Here is a 26,931-nt window from a genome sequence, read left to right as displayed (position 1 = left end):
GGCTGGAGCTGCTCTGGAGCCAGGCTGGGAGAGCTGGGAATGTTCCCCTGGAGAAGGGAAGGATCCAGGGAGAGCTCCGAGCCCCTTGCAGGGCCTAAAGGGGCTCCAGGAGAGCTGGAGAGGGACTGGGGACAAGGATGGAGGGACAGGAGCCAGGGAATGGCTTCCCAGTGCCAGAGGGCAGGGCTGGATGGGAGATTGGGAATTGGGAATTGCTGGCTGGGAGGGTGGGCAGGGGCTGGGCTGGAATTGCCAGAGCAGCTGGGGCTGCCCCTGGATCCCTGGCAGTGCCCAAGGCCAGGCTGGACATTGGGGCTGGGAGCAGCCTGGGACAGTGGGAGGTGTCCCTGCCATGGCAGGGCTGGGATGGGATTTAAGGTCCTTTCCCACCCAAACCATTCCATGATTCCAAACCAAGAGGATGAAGCCTTGCAGGCCCCATTCCAAGCTGGACATCTCCTGGATTCTGCTGCCCCACAACAATTCTGAGTAATCTGTGAGTAAAAAAAGCTCATCCTTGTTTATTACATTATGGAAATGTAAAAATCCAAGTTCTCCCTAGAACAAATTAAAAAGCAGTTTCAGTTCCTTCCAGACCGCACCTGAATTTATTTTACAGCCAGGTCCCAAATGATACTTTAGCTTAAAATGAATGAGAACGTGGCAGTGATTGGTGTCCATGTACATTTCTCCTTCCCAGGAGGAACTGGACACGGAGGGGAAGTGCCTGGACAAGGAAGTGCCACTCTGGACACGTGGGACAGCCAAGCACTGCTGGCAGGGGGGAACGGGGTTAAAACACATAAAACCAGGGTGGGGCCGCTTTCCCAAACTGAGCTCATCATTCCAGCATTCCCTCCCCGAGGGGCAAGTAAGTGCTGAACAGCCACAAAATCCATCAAATGGAAAAGTAGGAATCCTCCTGCTCCTCGTTGGACGAGTCTGGAGTCTCAGCTGTGAAGAGCTTCCCCAGCACCGGGGCTGGGATCACTCCTGCAATAAAACCAGGGATTAGCAGGGGGTTCCCAGTGGGAAAAGGGGGCAGAGAAGGTTCAGAGAGCAAAGGGCTGATGGGACACAGCTCGTGGCAACGGTGAAGGAAGGGAAGGAGCTGGGAATGAGGGGGAGCTGGGAATACTCACTCTTGATTCTGCGGGAAGCCGGTGTCCCGAACGCAGCTCCAGCCTGAGGGAGGGAGGGAGGGAGGAGAGAGGCTCAGCCAGGCCCAGCACTGGGTCAGGGTCCCCATTTCCCAGAATTTCCACAACTGCTTTCCCTGAGCACAGGCACAAGCTGTATTTCTGCTCCTGGGATCACAGGGTTTCATGGCAAAGCCAGAGGAACCACAGAGCCTGGGTGCGTGGAGGAATGGATCCCTAAATTCAGGGAGTGGGACACAAGGTCACCGTTGTTATGGTCCTTGTTGGGAGTTGGACTGGACGATCCTTGTGGGCCCCTATGGGGACCTCAGGATATTCTACAGCTCTGTGATTGCTGTTCCTTTTCCCACCGTTCAGAAGAATTTAAAGGGAACCTAAAGGTCATGGAATTACAAATCCTGACATTAAAGAGCTCCCTTCTAACGAAGAAACTTCTCTCCATGGCAGCAGATACAAAAGCCAGGGAGGGTTCCCGTTTTCCATCCAAGGCACACAGGGGCTCTGATCCCGGGATTCTGTCTCCTCTGGCCAAGCTGTGCCTGGCTCAGGTGCAAGTGGGCAGCATCCAAGGAGAGCAGCATTACCGACTTCTTCTTGACCTTGTCCCAGGTGCCTCTGCTGCCCTGCGTGTTCTTCTGCATGCGGAACACGTGCCGGTCGTAGTCATTCCTGGGATACAACGGAGCACCAGTCAGCGGGGCTGGAATGCTGCCATGGGACCCTCTGGATGCAGCCACGGAGCCCACACAGCTCCATCTCCCACAGGGAATGAGCAGGGCCAGGAGGAAGGGGCGTTGGGCAATTAAACACGGCACGGGGAGCGGGGCTGGGCCATGGGCTACAACTGCCACTGCAGGGATGGCACAGAGCCCCTTCCCAGGGCCAGTCCTGTCCAGCTCCAGGTTCCCAGAGGGTTCCAGTTATCTGAGCAGAGCCTGAAGCCCTGGGTGAACAGGGCAGGACTGAAGGCTCTGCTGAGGCTGAAGGCCAAGGCAGGGCTGGGAGCAGGAGCTGCTGGCCTTGGCTGCGCTGCCCACACGGAGCTGAGCAGCTCCAGCAGCACACGGTGGGTGTGGGAAGAGCTTTCCCCAACCAAGCCACGGCTGCAGGAGAGGCTGGAAGCGAGCTGCTGTCCCAGCTCCAAGAGCCATCCTTCTCAGAGACACAAAGGGATCTTGGGGCAATGCCAAGGCTGGCAGAGGGCTGGAGGAGCTCCTACCTGTTGATGGGGACCAGCATTCCCGGGCTGATGTGGTCACACTGCGGGGTTTTCACAGGGGGAAAGAGGCCTGAGGCGGGGGTGAGCGGGAACTCCGGAAGGCTGAAATCCTCGGCATCCTCGTCCCAGCTCCCTCGCAGTGCTGGCAGCTGCAGAGCCACCTCAGAGCCATCAGTCACCCGAGCCCGGGCTGCCTCTTGCTCCCCCCCTCTCTGAGCAGTCCCTCCATTCCTCCCTGCCCTGGATCTGCCTCCCTCTGTCCGTGCAGAGGCACAGCCCCGGCCCTGTGCCCAGAACTGGACACGCCCCTGTGGCTCCACCTCACTCTGAGCGCTCCTCCAGACCCTGCCCCGCACTTGGCTGAGGGCTTTTGGTGCTGCCACACACCCAAAAACTCATTTCTGGTTACAATCCCAAGCTCCAAGCTGCCCAGGACTGCTCAGAAGGATGATTACTTAGGGAGTGCTGTCACCACGGCAGAGGCTCCTCCCACCCTGTCCAACCTTTCACTGCCACAAGCCGAGAGCTGCTACAGCACATGCAGGAAAGAAGCCTCTTCCCACAGATCCACAGGATATTATTGGTGGAGCTGGAGCAGCCCTGGCACACCCAGCAGGAGAGCACTCCCACAGGTTTATTGTCCCAGGTTTACCTGGACCCTCCTGCTCTGGAAGGGCGTTGTGGTGAAGACGTCGTCGTGGTTGTCCTTGGGCAGCTGCTCCAGGAACTCCCTCATCTGCTGCTTCCGTTTGAGGGTGCCCACCTTGGCAGTGATCGCTGGCTCCTTCTTACCTGTAGGATCCAAACAGGAACTGCCTGAGACAGCAGCTACAGGGTTAAAATTCACTGCCTGCAGTCAGTGCTACAGCCCAGTCAGTCCTCTGGGGAAATCTCTTACAGCTTCTTTAGGATCCTTTTGAGTTCTCACAGTTTTTGCTTTCCAAAGGAATTTCCCCACTCCATCTTTGGGGGGGTCACTGCAGAGCCCCACACAGCCCCCACAGGGTCACACCTCAGGTTCGTTGTGACTGTGACAGAACTGTGCTCACATCTGCCTTGCAGAGAGCAAACCCAAGGTGTGTCCCTGTGTCAGGAGGCATCAAGGCTCTGAGGCTCTGCTGCTCCGACACTTTCACCGTCCTGGAGCCAGGGAACGCCCAGCTCAACTTGTGCCCTCAGCAAACCTCAGTCCAATCCAGCCCCAACAAAGCTGCAGCGTGGGGATGGCAAACACCAGGGAATGGGACTGGCTGTGCTGACTCCACGCTGCCCTTGGCTATCCAAGAATCCAAACCCCATCTGGACAGAGCTCTGCAAGGAGCTTGTGGCCTACTGAGCTCCAGGAGCCTCTCAGGATGTCGAGAGCTCTTTGCCCTGAGGGGGCAAAGCCAGTGGAAGTCTTCCCCTCATGCCAACAACATGAAAACTCTACAAAGAACCTTTCTCTTCTTGTCACCTCAGCCATTGATGGCACCCTCCAACCTACACATCAGAAGGTGACCTGGTTCACTATCACACCCTGATAGGCCCTTGTGGATTTATCTCATGGAACCAGAATTGGTGAGGTTGGAAAAGCCCTCCCAGCCCATGGAGTCCAACCATTCCCCAGCACTGCCCAGAACACCACTGACCCATGTCCCCAAGTGCCACATCCACAGGGCTCTGAAATCCCTCTGGGGATGGGCACTCCAAAGCTCCCTGGGCAGCCCCTGCCAAGGCCTGAGCACCCTTTCCATGGGGAAATTCCTGCTGCTGTCCACCCTGAGCCTGCCCTGGCCCAGCCTGAGGCCGTTCCCTCTCCTCCTGTCCCTGTTCCCTGCGAGCAGAGCCCGACCCCCCCGGCTGCCCCCTCCTGTCAGGGACTTGTGCAGAGCCACAAGGTCCCCCCTGAGCCTCCTTTGCTCCAGCCTGAGCCCCTTCCCAGCTCCCTCAGCCTCTCCTGGGGCTCCAGCCCCTTCCCAGCTCCGTTCCCTGCCCTGGACACGCTCCAGCCCCTCCATGTCTGAATTCAAATTATTTACCAACCACAAAACACCCAGAACCAGGATGTTGGTACCTTTCTGCTCAGATTTTCCCGATGTGGCTTTCCTGGGCTGCTGTTTGGAGCCTTTCCCCTGCTGCTCCTCCAGGTACTTCCCCTGGCATTCCTCGGCCGAGCGGGACCCCACGGCCATGGCCACCTCCTGCCAAAAGCCGCTCCTGTGCTTCGGGAACGACACGATGGCCCTGCCAGGACAGCACGGGCACAGCGTCACCAGGCAGGGCACCTGTGGGCACAGCCCCTGGAACCCGCCTGGCAAGGACTCTGGGCAGTGGAGTGAGGCTCTGTTCTCTCTGGCCTCTTGTTGCTCAGAGCTGTGGCTGCCCCTGGATCCCTGGCAGTGCCCAAGGCCAGGCTGGACACTGGGGCTGGGAGCAGCCTGGGACAGTGGGAGGTGTCCCTGCCCATGGAAAGGGGGTGGCACCGGGTGGGCTTTGAGGTCCCTTCCAACCCAAACCATTCTGGGAGCCTGTGGTGTCTTCTCTTGACACTTCAGAACAGGCAAATTTATGCAAACACCTCAAGCTGACAGATGTGTCACAGGACAAATTTCCTCCTCACTTGCAGCAGGTCCCCTCAGGCCTGAGCTCCCGCTGGTCTAAAAGAGCTAAACCCAAACATGGCCATTTTACACTCAAAGCCTCTATTAAATACTGCCCAGTGGTTTAAGTAATTGGATGATGGATTAATTAAACATCCTTGCAGTTAATCTCCCCTTACCAAACCTGCTCACAGAAACTCAACATGTTTAACAAGTGATTGCAATCTCGGGAGGGAACCTGCTCCCCCCTCAGCTGTGGCCTTCACTATGGTATGCTGATGTTTCATTTGTGAAGAAAATTAATAGGGAATAATAATTCTAATTATTATTAGGGAATAAAAACAGGGAATTAAATAGGGAATATTTCTAATTAAAACATAAAGGAAACGTGGCAAATCATGAATCTGAAAACCCCAGTCCAGACCATCCAATCCCTCCCAATGCCTGAGGGAAACTTTTCCCTTTGAACACAGAAGGAGCCCTTACCTGTGAAGCTTCTGTAATTCCTTCTCAGACCAACCATCAGCTGCCCTTGGAAAAAGTTCCAGAGATTTCTTTCCCTTTGCCCTCTCACGCTCTCTCAGCTTCGCTGCTGAAGCCTTGGCACCGCTGGAGCCTCCATCACTTGTTTTTATCCGGGATACTCTGGCATTCCTGTCCTTCCTGTGAAACTCCTCTTTCCCAGTCTCGGGCTCGGTGTCGGAATCGAGCCAGCAGCGGGGAGGGTTGGTTCTGCTGTGTGCCCTCGTGGCCTGAGCAGGCAGACGGGAACTGGACTCAGCAGAAGACGTTTTCCCTGCAGGAGGGAGCTCAGACTCGTCACTGGACTCCGGCCCGCTCAGCCTCACCAGCACATTCCGGGAGGGCTTTCCTGCCCTTTGGCCACAGGACTTGTTTGCATCACCCTGGGAACTTTTAGAGCCAGAGCAAGGCTTCCGGTTTTGAGACTCTGGTTTTAATATAGATTTATTTTTCCTCTTGATCAGCAGTGGGGTCTCCTCACTGGACTGCTCCCCCTCATCCTTGTCTGAGGGCTCCTGGGTGAGGAGAACCCTCTCCTTTCCCGGGAGAGGCCGCTTGGCTGACCTCAGGGAGTTCCTGTAGCCCTGCTCGTACATGCTCAGTCCTCCAGAGCCTGCTGCTCTCTCCTTTGCTGTCCCTGGGGTTCTGCTGCTGTGTTTGTTCAGCACTTTGGTGTTTAAGGAAGTCCCCCTGGCAGGGAGCTGGGATCTCGTTTTTGTGCCCCTGATTCCAGGATCGCTTTCATCCTCGTCCGAAAGGAAGCACCTGCTCCTCCTGCTGCCGGCAGATGAGGAGTCTCGTGTGGCAGTGGCTCCTCTCTCCCTGCCCTTCCCTGGAAGAGACGGTGCCAGTGCCCCGTCAGGGGGTGCAGGGTGGGTCCTGGCTGTGCGTGCAGCACAGGCATCTGCAACCCCCTGCCAGAGCTTTACCTGCCACAACTACAAACTCAGAGCTGCTCTCAAGGGCTCTCCGTAACTCTACTGACTGAGCAGGCACATCCCCAAAGCTCTGCTCGTGCTCCAGAGAGCTTTTCTGCAGGAAACATTGCAGCTGCTTTAAGAGAGAAACTTCTGCTTTATATTGTGCATTCTTTTCAGGCTTCTATCGCTGCTCAAATCTTACTAAAACCAATTTTTTATTAAAAACTCTGTTAATAGATTTTTTTTTTTGGGTCAACGTTTCATTCCTTTCATCCACATTAAAAAGCAAAGCCAGGCCCCCAGCTCACTGGACTGGTGAACTCCAAAAAATCCCAATCCCTTCATTTCAGTTTCCAGAATGAGATCTGTGCGTTCTCACTATGTAATTAATGAAGTGATTTACAAACATAGTTCTTGTTTGGAGCTGTGAAACTCCACGTGGATGCTACTCTGATGATTCTTCAGGGAAAAAGCAGTTGATCATTAAAATATTTCAATAATTTCTTTGCATTAACAGGTCCCACCCTATTGTTCCAGCACCCAGCTCACAATCCCACTGGTTCCATCAATAACTTGAAAATAGAAAAAACAATTAGTTTTTACCTTTACTTTGGCTTTTTGGCATTTCCTCTGTTGTCTTCATGTCTTCCTTTGATTTATCCTTGGAGATGGAACTGGCCTTTCTTTTGGGTTTTTCACTACTAAACATCTTCAAAATAAAACAATTGACTCTAAAACTAATTTTATCTCCTTTTCTCCAGGCTGAGGCCCCCCAGCTGCTCCTGGTGCTCCAGCCCCTTCTCCAGCTCTGTTCCCTTCCCTGGACATGCTCCAGCCCCTCAGTGTCTCTCTTGCAGTCAAAGGCCCAGAACTGGCCCCAGCATTTCAGGTGGGACCTCACCAAATTCCTGTCTGATACGATCATCTTTCAAAAAACCCCCAGGTTTTTTCCCCCAGAAACAATTCCCCATTATGTCAAATTTACAAACCACGATTATATGACAATATGGACTATTTCTTGGTGTGTTTTTCCAATATTTTGATCCCATTTCCAAGACTTCCTTCCTCCCCAGGTACCTCTAAGAGCTGCACCCGTTCTGTTCCCCCCTGGCCGAGCTCAGTAAGTCTAAGTCACCCTCAAGAACCCCCGTGCAGAGGATCTTACCAGGCTCAGATAATCCACTCCCCCATTTTCTATGGTGACGTTCAGGTTCTGATCCACAAACTCCCTCTGCCCACACCAGAAGTTCAGGGGGGGTTTGATGAGGCGGCCGCTGCGAGTGTAGACCCTGCTCGAGTCCCTCCTGGAGCTGCGCTTTGGAGTTGTGACTGCAAGGGGAAAAAACCCAAACAAAGAAGAGTTTTGTCCCAAATGTTGCATGGAAAATTCAGTTTGGCAGATTTCACAAGCAGAGGGACGATGTTGTGTTTAAACTGGACTACAAGGGAAATGTAAAATGTACCCAAAGTTGTTCTTTTCAAAGCATTGTGACAGAAATAACAGGACTGAAGCAAGAATCTTCACAAATTATAAGATTTACTGTGGGGAACTTTTTACTTTTACGTTGTTCAGAAGGTTATAAATACTGTGAAAGTCATTGGAGGAGGGAGAATGATAAAGAAAAGTTGTCACATGGAACAGCTGCTCACTGAGACAAATGAGAGTGAAAAATAAACGGGAGTAATGAGAGAAAAACATAAAAGCTTTTATAGTGTGAGCAAGGAAATCTGATTACAGCAGTAACAAACAGCACAGTGGGGTTTGGGAAAGGCCCATTGGACAAAGATCCCAGAAAAAGTCAGAGTTAAACCCCAAAGCTGTCAGTGCCCGTGGCAAGGCAGGGACTGCACTCCAAGGCTGAGCCAAACCAGGGGCTCAGGAGGCTGTGGCTTTACAGCCATTTCCTGGAAACACAACCAACACCATGAACCTTTCCCTAACCCATTCCAGCCACCCCCAGGTGTGTTTTCCAAAGGAAGGGATTGTTAAATACTCACAGATGTTCTCATCATCCCCTGGCGATACTTCATAGGTGGAGTTCCTCACTGCAGGTTTCTTTGCATGGTTCACTGAGCCCTCTGTGGTTTCCAACACATCAGTTCCCCCCACTGAGTCATTCTCTTCATTTTCTTCCACACCACTGTCTTGATTTCGTTCCTTCCTGATGGTTTGGAGTTTGAGACAAGAAATAATAACCATCTGAGGAAGCTGTTCGTTAACAAACAGTGTGGATGTGAAGCCCTGGTGGGCAGGAGCCCGGTGGCTTCACGCCCACATCTAAAACATTTCACACTCCTCTGGTGTAACAGCCTTGGAAAGCAAAGTCTCAATGAACACTTAGAACACTGCAATGAAAGAGAATCTCCAAAGAAGTTACCTCCTCCTTTCCTCAAGAAACTCCTCCACGTACTCCTTCCACCTTCTGGAGAAACCGAACGTGAATTGCTTGATGAAGCGGTAGGGGAACCCTGAGGGGAGCACAGGTGGCATTAACAGCAGCTCAGCAGCGCTGTCACTCACTCAGGGGACAAAAGAACCCCACCAGAGCCTCTTAAATCCAAACATCAGAGGAATTGACCCAGGCAATTCTATCCAGCACAGCCCAGTCACCCTTAGGCTCAGGAAACCTCTGCAGCACTTGAGCCACTCTGCTCACAAGCCTTATGCTGCTGCTTTTCCTTCTCAGAATATTAAAATAAAAACAAGCATAAGTTCTTAGCAAAAGAACTAATAAAATCTTCAAGTCAGAGAGTAGCCAGATCAGGTATTTATCAGCAGGGATCCCAGTGCTGCAAGTGAGAAGGAAACACTGAAGGCACAGACACATCTTTGGGCCTGAAGGAGCCAACAGTGAAGGTGTGTTGGGTAAAAAACTGTAACACAGCCGGGGCACACCTGTGTCAGGGGAAGTAAAGCTGAGGGAATGGCTGGAGCTGGAAGGGGGTGGGGGCTCAGGCTGGATACCAGGGAAAGGCTCTTCCCCCAGAGGGTGCTGGGCACTGCCCAGGCTCCCCAGGGAATGGGCATGGCCCCGAGGCTGCCAGAGCTCCAGGAGCGTTTGGACAGCACTGCCAGGGATGCCCAGGCTGGGGTTGTTGGGGGGTCTGGGCAGGGACAGGGGCTGGGCTGGGTGATCCATGTGAGTCCCTTCCAGTTCAGGATATTCCATGATTCCAAGTATTTATTCCACCTATGCCACAGAATATCTTTGTGTCCTCAGAGCTGCCTGTGAGCACTGGCAAGCAGCTCATTCCCAGCGAACGTGCCAGAGGAGCACTCGGAGCAAGGAGAATAAAGCCTGTATTTACATCTGCATGCAAACCCCATTTCCTTACAAATCCCACATGATCCAAAGCAAGCTGAAGCAGTTTGTAATTTGTAAGGCATTCAGAACCAGCAGCTCACCTTCCTTCCTCATGGCAGCTGAGTCTATTTTGCCCTGCAGCAGGTAGACACCGCCCGAGGAGGTTTTCACCTGGTTGTGTGTGACACGCTCTGTGATGGCACTGCTGTGCCACAGCAGCTGCTTCATGTCCCTGGCAAAGACACAACAGCAACCACAGACATCACTTCCAGAAGGGATTCCAGTCTGGAATGCTGACACTCCACGAGGGAGTGGTGGTGATCCATGTTTGCTGAGGGATACAGGTGCTGGCAGGATGTGCTCTGTGCTCGGTTTTCCTCTCTTAGCCTGGAACTGACCCAGCTCTGCCTCACCCGACACTGGGGCAGGGGACAAACTGAACGTGTCCCTGCTGCAGGTGTCACTCGTGGGACATCAGCTGCACTGAAGCCAGCTCATCACTGCAGCCCAGCCTGCTGTGCAGCTCGGATGGAGCTGGGAGCAGCCTGGGACAGTGGGAGGTGTCCCTGCCACGGCCAGGGTGGCACTGGATGGGCTTTAAGGTCCCTCCCAACCCAAACTGTCCAGAGCTATTTGATATTTGATTTATTCCTCTGAAGTTTTCTGATTATCTCAGGACAGGACTCTGAAATTATTTCACCAGGAGTTCCCTGGATACTGGCTCTGTCCCTCTTGCCCACACAAAGGAATTGTCTCTTCCTTGATAAAGCAGTTTAAGCTCTGCACCATCACCTGGTGTTTGGTGTCCATGGGTTACTTTGCATTTAAATAATACACTGGTTCTTACTTCCTTTTCCCTTCCACACAGATTGCCGTGTTTCCAGTCAGCACCTTAATCCTCCAGCTGCTCAGGCAGATGTTCTTCTGCTCCAGAAAAGAAAAAAAGAAAAAAACAATCATTTAGAAGTATTTATTAGCCAGCACCTCCCTCAGTGATCAGGTACAACAAAATCATCTGTCAGCATCTTCTGAGCTACAAATCTGGAATATTAGAGGATATCTGATCCTTGGCTCAGTCCTGAAGGTAATTGTTTTAATAAAGGAAACACATCAAACACTCTTGGTCACAGTGAGGGACAACAGAACAAGTCACCTGCAATGCCAGATTTCTCCAGGGAACAAGGGAAACCTTGGGCAGGTTCCTAGGGAACCCCAGGGACGCAGCACTGCTTTCCTAGGATTCACTCAGAAAGAGGGGAATACTGCAAGCTGCACACTGCTCTCCCAGGAAAAGATTCTGGTCCAGTTTAATGGAACAGGAGTCTGGATGTTCCATAGGAGAGCCAAGCCTTTCCCTTCCCCATCAGCAGGGCACACTCCTGGATGGATTCATGCCCAGCTGGGAAAGGTGTCTCCTCCCTGGATTTGAGCAGGCAGTGCTCATGATCACACCAACACATGGAACCCCTGAAGCCCAACCACGGCTTGTGCACACTAAAACAAAAGTGGTTCTTTTACACAAAAAAGCCCAAACCCTGAACATTTGTCATCATCTAGGAGTATGGAAAAAAAGAAACCCTTTGGATGAGAGAATTTACTGGTAAAATCTAATGAAGTAACAGTTTATTCTCTTCTGAGTGTTCATTGCTTTTGACAAGAACAGGAATAACTCTGAGCTACATGCAGCCCAGAGGAATTTCTCATTTTCCCTAAAGGATTAATTTCTCCCACCTCTTTGTGTGCTTTGCCAGCAGGTTGATCAGAAGGAGGTTTATCCAAAGGGACCTTGGGGTCTTCTGTCAGTTTCTGCCTCCTTGGAATGTGGACTGGAGAGGAAAGCATGATGCTACAGAAGTACTGAGAGGGCTTTTCAGGATTAGTCACTGGTGCCTCTTCCACTGCTGGAGCTGCTGGCTTTTTACTGGGCTGCAACTCTCTTCTGTCTTCATGAAGCTCTGTACATTTTGCTTCTCCATTTCCACCCCTTCCTTTTACCTGATCCCCATTTTCCCACTGGGTGGAGTTTACTTGCACAGGACCGGTCACTGTATTCTGAAACATTTCTCCATCAGCATCTACTTCTATAGATTCCACGAGGAAAACATCCACATCATCCTTATCAGAGTCCACATCCTCTGCAGGCTCATTCCCTGGCTGCTCAGCACCAGCAGGTTTGACTAAAGGCTGCTCTGTAGTTATGGAGGGAAGAATATTCTGCTGGGTTGGGGTTGAAGGTGGCGTAGCTGCCCATTTAAAGAAAAAGAAAAAGGAATAACAAAGAAATTAGTGATATTTAAGCATAAGAACAGGCTGCCTGTTCCATGCCAAGAGGGATTTAAAGCCATGTGGATGTGGCACTTGGGGACAGGAGTCAGCGGTGGCCTTGGCCATGCTGGGGGAACAGTTGGGCTTGATGGTCTCAGAGGGCTTTCCCAAGCTCAGGAATTCATGGTTCTCTGACTGCAGGGAGTCTGTGTTCTCCAGAGCAACCCCAATACCTTTGTGCTGCTGCTGCAGTTGCCACTTCACCCGCAGGAAGAACTTCTGGGGGGTTTCCAGCACGGGAGGCTCTGCAGGGAGCACTGCCAGCGGTTCGATCCCAGGAACCTGAGGCCAAGCTGACTCTGGAAAATAACCAGACAAAAACCCCCAAAGCCCTCTTTCAGTTTGGGGAAGAAAAACATTTTCGGGGGGGGGGGAAATAGATTTTTTAATATGCTTTTTATTAAAAAAACCCCACAGAATCCCAGAAAGGTTTGGGTGTTGGAAGGGACCTTAAATCCCATCCCATTCCCACCCTGCCATGGCAGGGACACCTCCCACTGTCCCAGGCTGCTCCAAGCCCCAATGTCCAGCCTGGCCTTGGGCACTGCCAGGGATCCAGGGGCAGCCACAGCTGCTCTGGGCACCCTGTGCCAGGGCCTGCCCACCCTCACTGTAGAAAAGGGTCACATCCAGCTTCGTGCCAGCTGCAAACCTGCTGAGAGTGCGCTGGATCTCACCACGTCATGGATAAAAACATTAAAGGTGTCCTGGAAAAGCCATCAGGGAGTGCCCAGAAAAATGCCCCGGGGGGATTTCAAACCCCAAACAAGTTTTCCATGAACCTTTCTCTTCTCTGCACAGACTGTATGGAATAGTTACAGTAATTTGTTTAGATGTTTTAATTACAAAGTGGTTTTGAAGGTGTTGCATAAGTCAAGCCCAGTCATGAACACAACAGAGGGAACAATTAGAACCAGACTGAGGCAGAGAGGGAGAAAACCCAAAGGGAGGGAATTGTCTACAATACAGAGCAGGGAAGAGACATCAGCAATACTACAGAAACATTTCAGCACTAAAAAACTTCACCATCCAACTTTTTTTTTAATCCCACCCATCTGGAGGCAACGAGTGCTGGTGCCAGTACTTTTTACACCCACCAAGGTGCTCTGGCTGCTTTTTCCAGACCCTGAAAGAGCCATGAGTGGGACACAGAGGGAAAATGTTCACACCTGAGACGGCTCTCCCAGGGAAGCTGTGGAACAATCATTGCTTCCCAAGGGTGACCAGGCTCTGGACTGGTGGGTGTTGGTGTCAGGGAGCTTTGTGCTCTCCATGGGCTTTCCAAGGAGAGAGGATTAAGGGCAATTGGCAATAGCATTAAGAGCGCCTTACTGTCAACAGGTGACTCCAGTGTGTTCCAAATAATCATAACAGCTGGGGAAAAGGAACTGTTAATAATTCCTGTCATTTGGGATTACGGACTGGTGTAAGCAAAGGATTAAAAAGTTTAGGGGAATTGAAAATCAGGGAAGTCACCTACTGCAGCACAAGATACCTGAGAGTTCCATGAACTAAACTCAGATTTACCGCTCTGTGCTTTTTATTCCAGGTATTCTGAAGGCAAACAAACCATTCTCATGGAGTCACTGAGGACCCGTGGAACTCACCTCGTCCCGGCTGGGCGCTGCTCCCCGCCGCCGCCCGGGCCGTGCCGGGCCAGTGCTGCCCGGCCTCGGGGCTCAGGATCAGGTCGGTGGCGGCCCTGCGCTGCTGCTCCGCCCGCGCCTTCATCCGCTGGAAGATCTTGGCCGGCGACTCCTGCCCGGGCGGCTCCGGAGCGGGGCGCTTGGGCCGCCGCTCGGCCACGGGGCCGGGCCGGGCGTCGGGGACAGGCCCAGGCCGGGCGTCGGGGCCATTCTGGTGGTTCGGCCACTGCTCAGCGACGGGGCCGGGCCGGGTGTCGGGGCCATCCCGCTGCTTTGGCCACTGCTCAGCGACGGGGCCGGGCCGGGTGTCGGGGCCATCCCGCTGCTTTGGCCACTGCTCAGCGACGGTGCCGGCCCGGGTGTCCGGGACAGGCCCGGGCCGGGCGTCGGGGCCATCCCGCTGCTTTGGCCACTGCTCAGCGACGGTGCCGGCCCGGGTGTCCGGGACAGGCCCAGGCCGGGTGTCGGGGCCATCCCGCTGGTTCGGCCACTGCTCAGCGACGGGGCCGGGCCGAGTGCCGGGGACAGGCCCAGGCCGGGTATCGGAGCCATTCTGGTGGTTCGGCCGCCGCTCGGCGACGGTTCCGGCCCGGGTGTCGGGGACAGGCCCAGTCCGGGTGCCGGAGCCATCCCGCTGGTTCGGCCACCGCTCAGCGACGGTGCCGGGCCGGGTGCCGGGGCCATCCCGCTGCTTTGGCCACTGCTCAGCGACGGTGCCGGGCCGGGTGCCGGGGCCATCCCGCTGGTTCGGCCACTGCTCAGCGACGGTGCCGGGCCGGGCGTCGGGGCCAGCCCGGCGCTCCGGCTCCGCGAGCTGCGGGCCCGACGCGTGGCTGTCCCCGGCTACGAGGCTGTCCTGACCCCGCAGGAGCTGCTTCAACGGGGTGAGAGTCCCCGCGGGAATGCTGCTGAGGGACACCGAGCGGAGCGGCGGCCCTCCCCAGGGGGGGCGGCGGCTGGGGGTCGTGATGATGTCGTAGGGCCCCTCGCGACAGTCCCGGGTGGGTCCCGGCCCCCTCATGGCTGCGGATCGGTCCCGCTGCTCCGGCGGCGCTCCCGGGCCGGCCCCGGTCCCCTCACGGCGCTCCGCGCGCAGATTCGAGCGCAGCCGCCGCGCCCGCCGATTGGCGGAAGAGAGCGCAACTTCAGGGCGCGACCATCACGCGAGGGTGCGGGGGGTGTAGGGAAATAAAGCCGTGGAGGGCCGGCATTGAGACAGGCGGCAGCAGGCCGCAGCTATGCCCGAGCTCCCCTCCCCTCTCCTCGCCGCGGTGGTTCGGTCCGCCCGTGGGCGGGCTCCGCGGCCGTTGGCGCTGAGGCGGGGCTGGGGCGGGGCCGGACTGAGGCGGGGCCGGACTGAGGCGGGGCCGGACTGAGGCGGGGCCGGACTGAGGCGGGGCCAGACTGAGGCGGGGCCGGGGCGGGGCCGGACTGAGGCGGGGCCGAACTGAGGCGGGGCCGGACTGAGGCGGGGCCGGACTGAGGCGAGGAGGGGCTTCGCGGGGATTCACAAAGAGCCCGCGGAGCGCCGCGTGGAGCTTTCCCGGAGCCGCAGGCGGGTGGGAGGCGGAGGCCGGGTCGCGGGAGGGACGGAGCGGGGCCGGGCGGTGGCACAGCCCGGCTGCCCTCAGCTCCGAGCGCGGCCGGACGGGCGGGAGCCGCCGCAGGTGAATAACGAGAGGTGCGAGGGGCCGGGCACGGCTGAGCAGCGTCCTGGCCCGAGTGGGTGTGCAGGGCTGTGAAAACAGCGACCAATCCGCGATATTAAGTGATAAATAGCGGATTTAATTAGGGCTATAGATCTGGGCAGGCTCTGGTCTGTCCTGGCTGGAAGATTCTGTAGTAGGGGTTTGTCGTTCAAGTGGGAAACGGGGAGTTACTTGCATAATAACTAAAAACTACATGATAAATCACAGGTGTACCCAGCTGTACGGCTCTCCCTGCTAACAAGCAGCCACAGTGGGATCAGGTGTGTCTGATTCCTAAATTAGTCCCAGCAGGAGGGTTAGAAACTCGGCTCTGAGTAAGAAATTACTTCAGTGTGTGCCTGTTAATAACAAGCAGCTGCGTTAAAAACCAAGTTGTTATTTTGGGGTCCCGTTTGCTACTTTGCAACTTGTTAAAATAATGAAAGCCTTTGGGTTTATTACTGGAAATGCATGTGGTAATTAGCAGCCCAGTTAATAGAGCAGACAGGGAGCTGTGCTTGCTGCTCCCCCGGCTCTCAGGGGATTGAGGAGGAGGAGCCCCCAGGGATGCCGTGTCAGGATCAGAGGCAGCCGAGTGTCAGGGGAGGGGGCCATGGGCTGTTCAGAAAAGAGAGGGGATCTCTGCATTTCCTCTCCTGCCATCTGCCACTGGCCTTGGCTCCTGTGCTTGTCCCAGGGAAGGAATGGGGCTGGCAGATCTGTGGGTGGAAGAGGGAAGGAGAACATGGAAAAGTTGGCCTTGGTTCATTTGTCCTTAAAAAGCACAAAAAAACCTGTTCAGTCCATAGTTTACTCCTTATAATTAGTGGTATCTTAGTGCTCCCATAGTTTCTTAACTCCTTATCAGCTCAGCTTTTGCCTAAGTCATCAGAAGCAAAGAAAATTCGTTTTGCTCCAGTTCCTTGCAGAAGCCACTGTTGTGCTTTTTTTCAGGAACACAAAAGGATACACAGAAAGTCAAGTGAGGGAAAATTCCTTCTTCCTAGGATAAATGTGCGTGAGATCTGTGTGTGTAATTTGGGTAGTTGTGGAATTCATACAAGTTTTGTTAAAGTTCCTGAGACTTGTTACTGCAACAGAGCAGGTCCCCTCTTGTTTGTATTACCAGATACCAGTGGAGCTTCCCAAAGGGAATCCCAGACTGGTTTGGGTTGGAAAGGACCTTAAATCCCACCCAGCCCCACCCCTGCCATGGCAGGGACACCTCCCACTGTCCCAGGCTGCTCCCAGCCCCAATGTCCAGCCTGGCCTTGGGCACTGCCAGGGATCCAGGGGCAGCCACAGCTGCTCTGGGCACCCTGTGCCAGGGCCTGCCCACCCTCCCAGCCAGGAACTCCTAATTCCCAATATCCCATCTAAATTTCCCCTGTAGCAGAAATACTCTTTTTTTCATAAATAGCATTTCTTGAATAATTTTTAAGCTTGTTTGCTGTCCCTTTGTTCCACAGAGGAAGAGATCGGCTTCATTATTCAGAGAAGAAAGACTAATCCAGACTGAGTAGGAAAAGCCGGTGAGGATAAAGCAGTTAATTAGATTTTTGTTGAGTGTGTGGTTGGCCCAGCAGCTGGGCGTGATTCTGGGGCAGAGCAGGTGCACCTGGAGACAATAAATCCACGTTTAGCTCGGGGCCACACCTCCAAGTGACTTCTCAGCCTTATCAGCTGCTTATGCTGTGGGCTGAAAAGGAGGCCGGCGGATTTTACTGGGATTTATCCAGGTGGATCTCAGCAGTTACCAGAAAGGACCTGAAACTGGATGTCCTGATGGTTCTCTTTGGGAAGATGGCTGATGCCAGTTAAAATCTAAATAGAAAAAAAAAAAAAAATTAATCATGAGACACAGGTCATGATTTCATTGTAAAGGGTTTTCCAAGCCTCCCTTCCAGATCTCTGCCTCTTTAGTTGCCAGTGGAGATGCAGTCCCTGCAGCTGAACTTTCCTGCCTTGGGTGGTATCAGCTATTTTGGCAGCAGCTGCAGAAATGCAACCCAAAAAGTCTGGTGTAGATTGTACAGCCCAGACACCTTGGTGAGATCTGTGGTGTGGGGTTAGACTGGGGAAAAAAGCCCGAAACACCCCTTGCTTGCTGTTTGGCTGAGGGATGGTGCTTTGCCATGGGTTTTTCATGGAGATATTTAAGTTTTTTCCCTTTTTTTAGGAGGTTCCTTTGACAGGTCTTGTCAATGAATCAATCCTATAAATTAAATCTATTAAGTATAGAGGTATGAGAATAAATGTTTCTCCATTCAGCTTTTTGGGATCTTAAATCAATTAATTGTATGTCTGGAGGTAAGACCCTAATGGTCCCTTTGTTTGGGGTAGCTGGAAGAAAATACTCATATTTCATATTTTATCCGTATATAGGTGTGTTCAGGGTGGTTTATTAGTGACTTTAAAAGGCAGAAATACCGAATAATCTTCATTAAACCTAAGGAAACCTTTTCTTGCTGCAAATTCCTGCTGAGTTTCGTTGTATCTCGGACTGACAGAACGCCCCACCCTGTGCTTGGGGTGTTTTGTTCTTATTTCTTCATTTCCTACTCTGGTTTAGTCTTACTTAATTTCTCAGCCAGCAGCTCGGGGGGGTGGAAGGAGGGAGTGGAAAAGGCAGCTGTGGTTTGGGGATATCAGAAAAATAATCAACAAAAGTCGCTCTAGGAGCAGCTGTGCCCGGGCTGGGGTTCCCCTTGCGAGGGAGCATTTCCCTCAGCATCCCGCGGGCAGGCGGGGCTGCCCGGCATTCCAGAGGGAAGGAAAAGCGCCGAGGTGCGATGTGCGAGCAGCGCTGTCCCCACGAGGTGGCAGGAGCTGCCTGCCCGCATCCCTGCCTCTGCCAGCGCCGCTATCCCGGGCGCTGGCGGCATCCAGCAGTGCCCGTGCCCCGCGGGGATGCTCGGCTACGGGAGCTGGAGGGGGCACAGCTGAGCCCAGCACCCTCTGGGTCGGGAAAACCGGGAAAGCCGGGCCTGCTCATCGCTCACACAGGGCACTGCTGCTGCTCTCCTGCTCATGGATCCCACACACCTTGGGAGCATTTTGGCTGAATTTTGCTGCCACGTGGGGCACAGAAATGACTTTCCCAGGGAGCGGCTGGAGGTGTCTCAGGGAACTTTTGGGATGGATCTCAGGGAAAGGCTCTTCCCCCCGAGGGTGCTGGGCACTGCCCAGGCTCCCCAGGGAATGGGCACGGCCCCGAGGCTGCCAGAGCTCCAGGAGCGTTTGGGCAGCGCTGCCAGGGATGCCCAGGGTGGGGTTGTTGGGGGGCCTGTGCAGGGCCAGGAGCTGGGATGATCCCTGTGGGTCCCTCCCAGCTCAGGATATTCTGGGACTCTGTGAAGGATTTCTGATTTGAGAAGGAACCAGCCCCAACCCTTAGGGAGTTGTTCTGGTGACTGTCAGCTCAGTGAGAGAACTGTGCCTTCCCTCCTACCTGGAATGGCTTTGCTTTACAAGATTCCAGCTGCTCCCCTCATCAGCTTTCCTTAGGATCCTGTACCCCCAAGGGCTCCTGAATGCCACCTTCAGTCCTCTCCCACAGCTTTCATAAGCTGAGCTCATTTTTAACTCGCCTCTTGTTTTCCCATTGCTGCAGGAGTGCATTCCTTGATATTCCCTCTAGTGCTTGGCCTCTGCTTTCCTGTTCCAGTGTACACGTGGTCCTGGCTAATTCCTAACCCCTGGTTCTCATGCTGGCCCTGCCTTTTACCCCACTGATTCTCTCCTTTCCCGGAGACTCCTTCCCTGCTAGTCCCTGGAGAACAGTCCCAGCCCCCAGCCTGTCCCAGCTGGAAGCACCGAGCCTGGCACTGCAGCTGCTTCTGAACCAGTCTGTCCCTGCATTTGAGGTTTGGAGCTTTGCCTGTATGGGAATTCCATGTCCTCCTGATGAGCATCTTCCCCTGCATCTCCTCACAATGAGAATTTCCAGTTTGGTTGTTAATGGTAAGATGTTTCTATGGGGCATGCAGGTCTAGTTTTTCTAAAATCCAATCACCATCCTGGTAATTAATCTGCCACCCAAACTCCCTCGCTGCCAGCCTGCCTCGTGTTGCCTGGCTGGTCTGTCCCATTAAACATTCTGGAGCTTTTGGGGGCTGCTCACAAGAAGTTTTGTGAAAATTGTCTGTGATAAGCTCAGGTTATAGTCAGTTAATAATCTTATTTAACAGTGATTGAATAGAAATATATTTATTGCCATCAGAAATGAATGTTCCCCTCAGCATCTTTACAAGCACGAAAGATAAATATTTGTTTTATGCATTCTCTAGGAGTTACTGTATTGATTCCCAATGACAGATCCAAGCTATGACAATAATTTCCTCTGTTATTCTTTTAAAACATCCTTGTTGCCCATTCCCTTATTGGTAAGGATTTATTTTTACTCATCTCTGTAACTTCCCTAGTCTTTTGAGTGTTTTTGCTCAGTGATCCCTCTGAGTGATCTCCACTGATTTCAAGGCTGATTTTTATTTCAAGACAGATTTATTGTGCCTGTTATTAATGAATGACTCATTGTGATGATGGAAGGTCCTGGTTTGGGCTGGGATGGAGTTAAATTCCTTCCCAGTAGCTGGGACAGGGATTTGGATTCAGGATGAGGATAATGGGGACCTGAGGTTAAACCACCAGAGGCTGAACTTATTTCCCTGCAAGGTGAGATGTTTTCCCAGTGCCATAACCTGCCCCAAGATCTGGCAAGAAGTTATGCAGAAGTAACAAAGGAAATTAAAAACTCTGGTGGCTCATAATTAGGGCTGTTTTAAAGAGGATTTTGCTGTGGTGGTCATTGCCTGGCAGTGAAATTGCAGTGTTTCCATTCATGGAAGAGAAATCACCTCAGAAATCACAAATACATCAAACTTGTGCATCTGAGCAAGCCCTGAGCTAAAATGGTGTAAAGTAGGACAGGGCTTGAGGCAGAGCCCTCTGCTTTTCCTGTTTATTTTGTTTTTTCTTCACCAAGGCCTCAGCCACTGCTGGAAGCACTCCCTGTGTAATTCCCTGCCACCTCAGCTCTGCTAATTGGAAATGGCAAAAAAAAAATGTTCCCCTCAGTTCTTTAAAGCAAGAGCTGGTAATTTCATTCTCTCCTGGAGTGTTACTCCAGTGGTGATGAGATTTAGCCTAATCTGCATTAATGCTGCCTTTTAGCATCGGTTTAGGAAGGAGCCCAAAACCCCACCTGGAGCTCCACGGGGCTGTTCTGGAACAGTTGCAGGCACAGTGCTGGAGATCCATCCTTTATAGGGAATAATAAATGTTAATGCACTCTTTAGCATTTCAATGTCATGATTAAATATTCCAGAGCCTTATTAATTGAATATTTTATATTCCTGCAAGTGGCCTTGATCCTCACAATGGCATACTAATTCCAAGGGAAGGGAGAGGGAACATGTTCAGATTCCTGCAAGGAGACACTGCAAATGAGGCTTTTAGAGCTGACTGCCTTAATGGGTTCTTGGGCAAGTTATTGTGTGTGAAGCAGGGACGTGGAGGCCGTGTGGGTATGATTGCATTTGGGATTTGTGGGGTTCCAGAGTCACACGGGTGGTTTGCTGTTGGTACTGCAAGGAAAAGCTCAGTAATGGATTGGCCCAGGGGATTAAAATTCTGTGGGTCTCAGTCACCATCCCATCAGCGACACCAGTGTGGTGATTCTGTGCTGCAGAGCTGAGCCTTTCCCCTCTCGTTAGAATTTAAGGAAGTTCCAGGCTTCTTCTGCCCTAAAGTCACAAAGAGTGGGAAGGTTTGACAAGGTCCCAAAGGGAATTCATGACCCTGTTCAGGAGATGAGGGGGAGTGAGTGGCTGAGGGAGCTGGGAAGGGGCTGGAGAATTCCTGAGGGAGCTGGGAAAGGGGCTGGAGAATTCCTGAGGGAGCTGGAAAGGGGCTCAGCCTGGAGCAAAGGAGGCTCAGGGGGGACCTTGTGGCTCTGCACAAGTCCCTGACAGGAGGGGGCAGCCGGGGGGGTCGGGCTCTGCTCGCAGGGAACAGGGACAGGAGGAGAGGGAACGGCCTCAGGCTGGGCCAGGGGAGGCTCAGGGTGGACAGCAGCAGGAATTTCCCCATGGAAAGGGTGCTCAGGCCTTGGCAGGGGCTGCCCAGGGAGCTTTGGAGTGCCCATCCCTGGAGGTGTCCAAAGAATTCCTGGAGGTGGCACTCAGAGCTCTGGGCTGGGACAAGGTGGGCATCGGGCACAGCTGGAACTCTGTGATCCTGGAGGGCTTTTCCAGCCTCAGGGATTCCAACATTCCCAATTCAGTTTTCTCCTGGCAGAGCTTCCATGCAGGGTGACAGGGAGTACATGTTACTATAAATTTCAAATACATTTCTTGCTTTTCTTCCTCACATACTACAAAAATAGTAATTAACAAATAAGTCATTTAGACTCTGCAGGATGCAGCCAATTCTGCCTCTTCTCTTGTGAGGCTGTCAGTCCATTTATGGTGAAATTTAGTGTCAGGTGTGGAGTTTTTCCCTCACACTTTCATGGCTCTACCAACTTTCCATCCACTGAGACTCAGCACTGGTGGCATCTTTTTCCTGCCCATCTCTCCTATTTTGATAAAAACTGATTTTACTGCAGCACTTTCAACGCAATGAGAAAAAAAACCTGTTAATAAAATTATTTTCCAAGAGCACTGGTGTCCCAGCTGGGCCTGGAAATTATCCAGGAGGCTGGAAAATCAGCAGCTGACAGGGAAGCAGTGATGCAGTGAGAAGGAAAGCAGGGAGCCACTGTGGGTTGCCATGGCTACTCCATCCGTGTGGCTCCAGTGTCCCTTTGGATGGCTTCATTCCAGAGCTGGGGCACTGGTGGCAGTGCTGGCACCGAGACCAGCAGGTCCAGGCACACTTGGTGGCCCAGTGCCACCAGTGGGGGCTGCGAGGAGCAGGAAGGGCAGGGGGGTGTCCAGGAGGGCAGGCTGGGCTTTGTAGATGCTCATGAGGGTGAGGAGCAGCGCAGTGGGACAGGGGAAGGGTCCCTGAGCTGGGGCTGCTGCCCAGCACTGGCACAGTCCCTAGGGGAGGAGGGTGACACTGGCCAGGTCTCTGGAACCCTCAAGTTTCAGGGAATTAGGTTCCCTTTAATCCTTCTTCACACAGGATTTGGACTCAGTTTGTTACTGCAGTGGTGCTGTTACTGATCCCCCTTCCCTGTTGGTGCTGGGATTGCTGTGCTCCAGAACAGAATCCTGAGGCCTCCAGAAGGCTCTGTTGTTGCTAAAGAATTTCGGGAGAAGATGCTCCCAGGAGCTGGAGTGATTACATAAAATAGGAGTTCAGATGGGATATTGGGAAGAAATTCCTGGCTGGGAGGGTGGGCAGGCCCTGGCACAGGGTGCCCAGAGCAGCTGGGGCTGCCCCTGGATCCCTGGCAGTGCCCAAGGCCAGGCTGGACATTGGGGCTTGGAGCAGCCTGGGACAGTGGGAGGTGTCCCTGCCATGGCAGGGCTGGCACTGGGTGGGATTTGAGGTCCCTTTGAGCCTAAAACATTCTGGAATTCTATGAAAGTCAACTTTGCCAATGAGCAAATAATCAAGAAAAGGGAAGGAGCAGAATGTGGATATTAAACTAATTATAGAAAATCACTGGAATATTCTGCCTTCTTTTTGAAGCATTAGCAGCAGGTTTAAAAAGACACTCTGACATTTTAGCCTTTCAGAGGCTGCAGAAGGGGAGGTTTCTGTGTTAGGAAGTGATGGATGATCCTCCTTGCTAAGTGGTTTTATTCTCTCAAGGTGTCTGGTGCAATAAAGCCAAGCCCTCCCTTCTTTCAGACACTTCCACCTCGCCTGGTGCTGCCCTTGGAGTTCCTCGCCGTGATCCCTCCTGGCCACAGCAGGGCACGAGCTCTCGCTTGATTGATACAGATGCTGACAGATCAAATCTCTGTTTGCCTGCTGAGGGGAAAGCATCCCTTGTAAGGTCTCTTTCCTCAGGGTTGATGGGTTAAATTGGGCAAACAGCTCCTTTCCTCCGGAGCTGTGAGGGATTTCAGAGCATTGCAGCTTCATGGTCTGTGCTTTTCACTGGAGTTACTGCTCTGTAACCCCCTGAAATGTATTTACCTCAGCTCTCACTGGCAGTGTTCCTTTGGAGCACAAAAGCAGCAGGAACAGGGCTGAGGAAGCAGAAATGTGCCATTTTTCAATTCCCAGCCCCAAAATGTAGGATTCAGGCAGCGCTTCAGCTGGACAGTGCTGGCTGCTGCCAAGGAGGTGATTTTTATCTCCTGTCCCAGTGCACTGGCAGCGTTTGACACTGGGTGGATGTTGCTGATCCTCCTGATAGCTTCCATTCCTTACAGTCCGGGAGTGGTTTGGGTGGGAAAGACCTTCAGTGCCACCCAGTGCCACCCCTGCCATGGCAGGGACACCTCCCACTGTCCCAGGCTGCTCCCAGCCCCAATGTCCAGCCTGGCCTTGGACACTTCCTTTCCAATCCAAACCATCCCTGTGGTTCTGGTACTGCTCCCAGGGCAGGGGTGGGATCTTGGAGCCCATTCCCTCTTTGTGCAGGAGTGGACAGGCAGCTCGGGATGTGCTCAGTGCATCCTGTAAGGCAGGGGCAGGAACTGAATGCATGAACCCAAGTGGCTTTGGGATGATTCCTGCCTTTCTGTGTTAGTTCTCTCTGGAAAACAAAGCCAAGAATCCCATTCCTTCCTTTTGTTCCTGACTTTGTTGGTGTGTTCCCAGTGTCCATTTCTGTGTGACAGGAAATGTGCCGTGGAGTGGGATAATGATACTGGGACAAATCTCTGCCTTTTCGTGTCTCCCCCGGGCTCTGGAGTTGTGCCTCGGTGTCCTGTCTGAACCATGCCAGGCCCTGCACTGCTCCTGAAGGAGCAGAGCCTTTTCCAAGCCAAACAGGATGTGGATTTCCACAGGATCTCCTGTCAGTGCTTCCAGCAGCAGGGAAAACCTGCCTTCCCCGTGGTGTATCCCCCACTCCTGGCACACCTGCAGGAACAGCACCTGAGCTGCAGTAATGACACTTCCCAGGTCTTTATTCATGGTGACATCTGGCAGGACAAGGAAGTTGTTTCATCCTTGTGTTCCCCTCATCTCAGGGTGTTCTCCCTTCCCAAATCACTGGGCATGCCCGGGGGAGATTTTGGAGTGTCACAAGTGAGTTTAGCACTCAGGACTGGGAAGCAGCTGTGAAAACAGTGCTTAGGGAAGAGGAGACACAGGTGGGCTCATGGGGAGAGGGAATGGGCATGGGCAGCAAGGAGGTGACTTCCTCAGCTGAAGCCTTTCACAGCTTTGGCCACGATAAAAATGAAAGGAAGAAAGAGTGCAGCACTCCCTGGTAGTGCTAAGTTACATTATTGAGGGATTTTTCACCACCTCATGCTGTGTATCATGAAATTACAGCGAGATAAGCAAAGTTTTATTTGCCCACTGTCTGGGAGACAAAGTCTTTTACTTGAGATTCAATTTCTACCACCCACGTTTCTGGAATTATAAATGTAATTAACTGACTGTGGTGTGACAATGACAGCTTGGAAGTGCTAAACTGCTCAGGTTTTGTGTGGAAAAAAATCCATCCTTGTGCAAGCTGGAGGGGGCCTTTGCTGGCTGCTCTCCCTGGAAAAAGAAAGGCAAAGAATCCATTTTTTTGCCATAAAGGAAAAACAGTTTTGTTGTCTAAAGGCTCTGGGACGTTTCCAAATTGTTCTGTTAAGAAGCTGGGAAATAAATTCATACTGTAAAATGAATTTAAGTTGGGCTGGCACTAAAGTTCACGATGGAGCAAGGATCATAAACAGCCTGTGAGAACTCAGAAGGGACATTCCCAGGTATTTCCCTCTCCATGAGCTCCATCTTGCCTGGAAAGGAGGAGTGATTTTTGGAAGGGCACAAGGTAGTGCCCAGTTTATTGCTGGAAGAGCCCTGGAATGCAGACCCTGAGTGTGTGCAGCACCCACCACCTGCAGCTCCCACACCCACTGTGCCACAGGTGAGTCCAGGGTCACCAATCCCGTTTTCCAGTGCCCTTTGGAAGTGAGGGATACAGGAGTGACCCTCCCAAAATCATCTGCTGCACCTGTCCTGTCCCCCCATGCGCACCAACCATCTCCGTCTTGGCATTTGGTGCTTGGGGAACTTCCAGAAGCATTTCAGTGCTGCTTTTCCTGGCTCTGGTGAAGTACTTTGAGCATCCCATGAATTTGGGATGTCCAAGAGCGCCATTTCCATGCTGCTGGGTGACATTCCCATCACAGGGACAGTGGGAAGAGCCCATGTACAGCTTTCTAGGGCAGAAGGCAGATGGAAATAACATTCCTGGAACAAACAATGGAGAGCAAGTGTTGTGTCAGCTTCTGCTGGGACACTGGGAATTTGCTGGGAAGCAGAGCAGGATTTGCCCTGCAGATCCACGAGTCTCCAAGAGCCTGGCTGGACTTGCACAGGCCAGGTCTGGGGAGCCTGCAGAAGGAATTGTGCTCGTGACTGTGTCCCTGGATCCCTCGAGGCAGTGGCATTGGAGAGCCCACATTCCTTCAGCTCCAGTTGGTGTTCCTGGGGTTTTTGGGTTGTAGAACAGTGTCATTCACAGATGTTTTACCACAAGGGACTCAGCCTTGTACAAAACAAAAAGACATTACAGACTATTTCTTCCTACAGGGGATCTTGGGTTTGATTCCATGCTGGATGCTGTGCTCCATTCAGCACTGCCCTCTTCCCCAAAGCCACGAGCTTCTGGCTTCTCTTTGCTTGTCCTCATCCTTCCTTATCATTCCCTGCTCTTTTCTGCTACTCAGCCTGGTCCATCCAGGTTTTTTGAACTCGGTTCCCATCTCTATTTTCCAGCTCCTCAGCCAGACCTTGTACCTTCACCTTCCCTTATGTTTTTCTCTGCAATTGTCTTTAGAAATAGAATCCCAGAATCCCAGAATCCCAGACTGCTTTGGGTTGGAAGGGACCTTAAATCCCACCCAGTGCCACCCCTGCCATGGGCAGGGACACCTCCCACTGTCCCAGGCTGCTCCCAGCCCCAGTGTCCAGCCTGGCCTTGGGCACTGCCAGGGATGGGAACACTGCAGTAGCCTGCTTATTGCAGTGGAAATGTTCCAGAAGGTTTAGCTTGGGACTGACCTGGCACAGAAAATGTAAACTTTGTCCATATAAGCAAAGAAAAGGTCCTACAGGGAGAAGCACCAGATAACTTCCTTAAATCTAATGGTGTCCTCCTTTTTTCAGTCATGCTCGGTCAGGCGCTGTGGGGCTGTGGGAATGCCCAGGCAGGGATCCCAAATTCCACCTCAAGCTCTCTTTCCCGGGATCCTGCCTGCCCTGAGCCCAGGGGCAGGGGGAGAACACTGGAGCACTCCAGAGATGAGCCTGGGTGTTAACCAGACCTAACTGCTCCTGGCCTCAGTCAGCAGGGATCCATCCATTCTGTAGGAAAACCTTGGAGCCATTTAATGGGAAGTGGTAGAAGTAAATGTGGGAGTGGGTGCCCAGAACAGCTCGAGAGTTGCTTGCACAGAGCCTGGTTTTGTGTTTTACTCTCAAAATCCAAACCCCAT

At 52.8% G+C, this 26,931-nt stretch overlaps 1 protein-coding gene across 1 annotated transcript; it reads right to left on the bottom strand.

Annotated features, from left to right (window-relative positions):
* Positions 1-353: 353 nt before the first annotated feature.
* Positions 354-14,909, bottom strand: MIS18BP1 (MIS18 binding protein 1). Its single transcript, XM_069018696.1, has 16 exons — positions 13,641-14,909; positions 12,207-12,332; positions 11,440-11,951; positions 10,556-10,632; positions 9,810-9,940; positions 8,782-8,872; positions 8,402-8,565; positions 7,569-7,732; positions 7,007-7,112; positions 5,448-6,315; positions 4,436-4,605; positions 3,032-3,171; positions 2,380-2,528; positions 1,745-1,829; positions 1,143-1,185; positions 354-993 (listed from the first exon to the last, which is right to left on the bottom strand). Exons 1-16 carry the CDS (start codon positions 14,698-14,700, stop codon positions 899-901), a joined length of 3,981 nt encoding a protein of 1,326 aa, XP_068874797.1. The 5' UTR covers positions 14,701-14,909; the 3' UTR covers positions 354-898.
* Between the last annotated feature and the right edge of the window lie 12,022 nt (positions 14,910-26,931).

Source organism: Aphelocoma coerulescens, chromosome 5 (genome assembly GCF_041296385.1).
Source record: "Aphelocoma coerulescens isolate FSJ_1873_10779 chromosome 5, UR_Acoe_1.0, whole genome shotgun sequence".
NCBI lineage: Eukaryota > Metazoa > Chordata > Aves > Passeriformes > Corvidae > Aphelocoma > Aphelocoma coerulescens.
The sequence above is the reverse complement of the archived record's forward strand: the minus strand, read 5'-3'. Positions and strand labels throughout refer to the sequence as shown.

Excerpts from the sequence above, each read along its gene's own strand:
- MIS18BP1 (XM_069018696.1), bottom strand. The coding sequence starts at position 14,700 with ATGAGGGGGCCGGGACCCACCCGGGACTGTCGCGAGGGGCCCTACGAC. Across the intron at positions 8,873-9,809 it reads AGCTGCCATGAGGAAGGAAG|GGTTCCCCTACCGCTTCATC; the intron begins GTGAGCTGCTGG and ends TGCTCCCCTCAG. Across the intron at positions 1,830-2,379 it reads ATGCTGGTCCCCATCAACAG|GAATGACTACGACCGGCACG; the intron begins GTAGGAGCTCCT and ends GTTGTATCCCAG.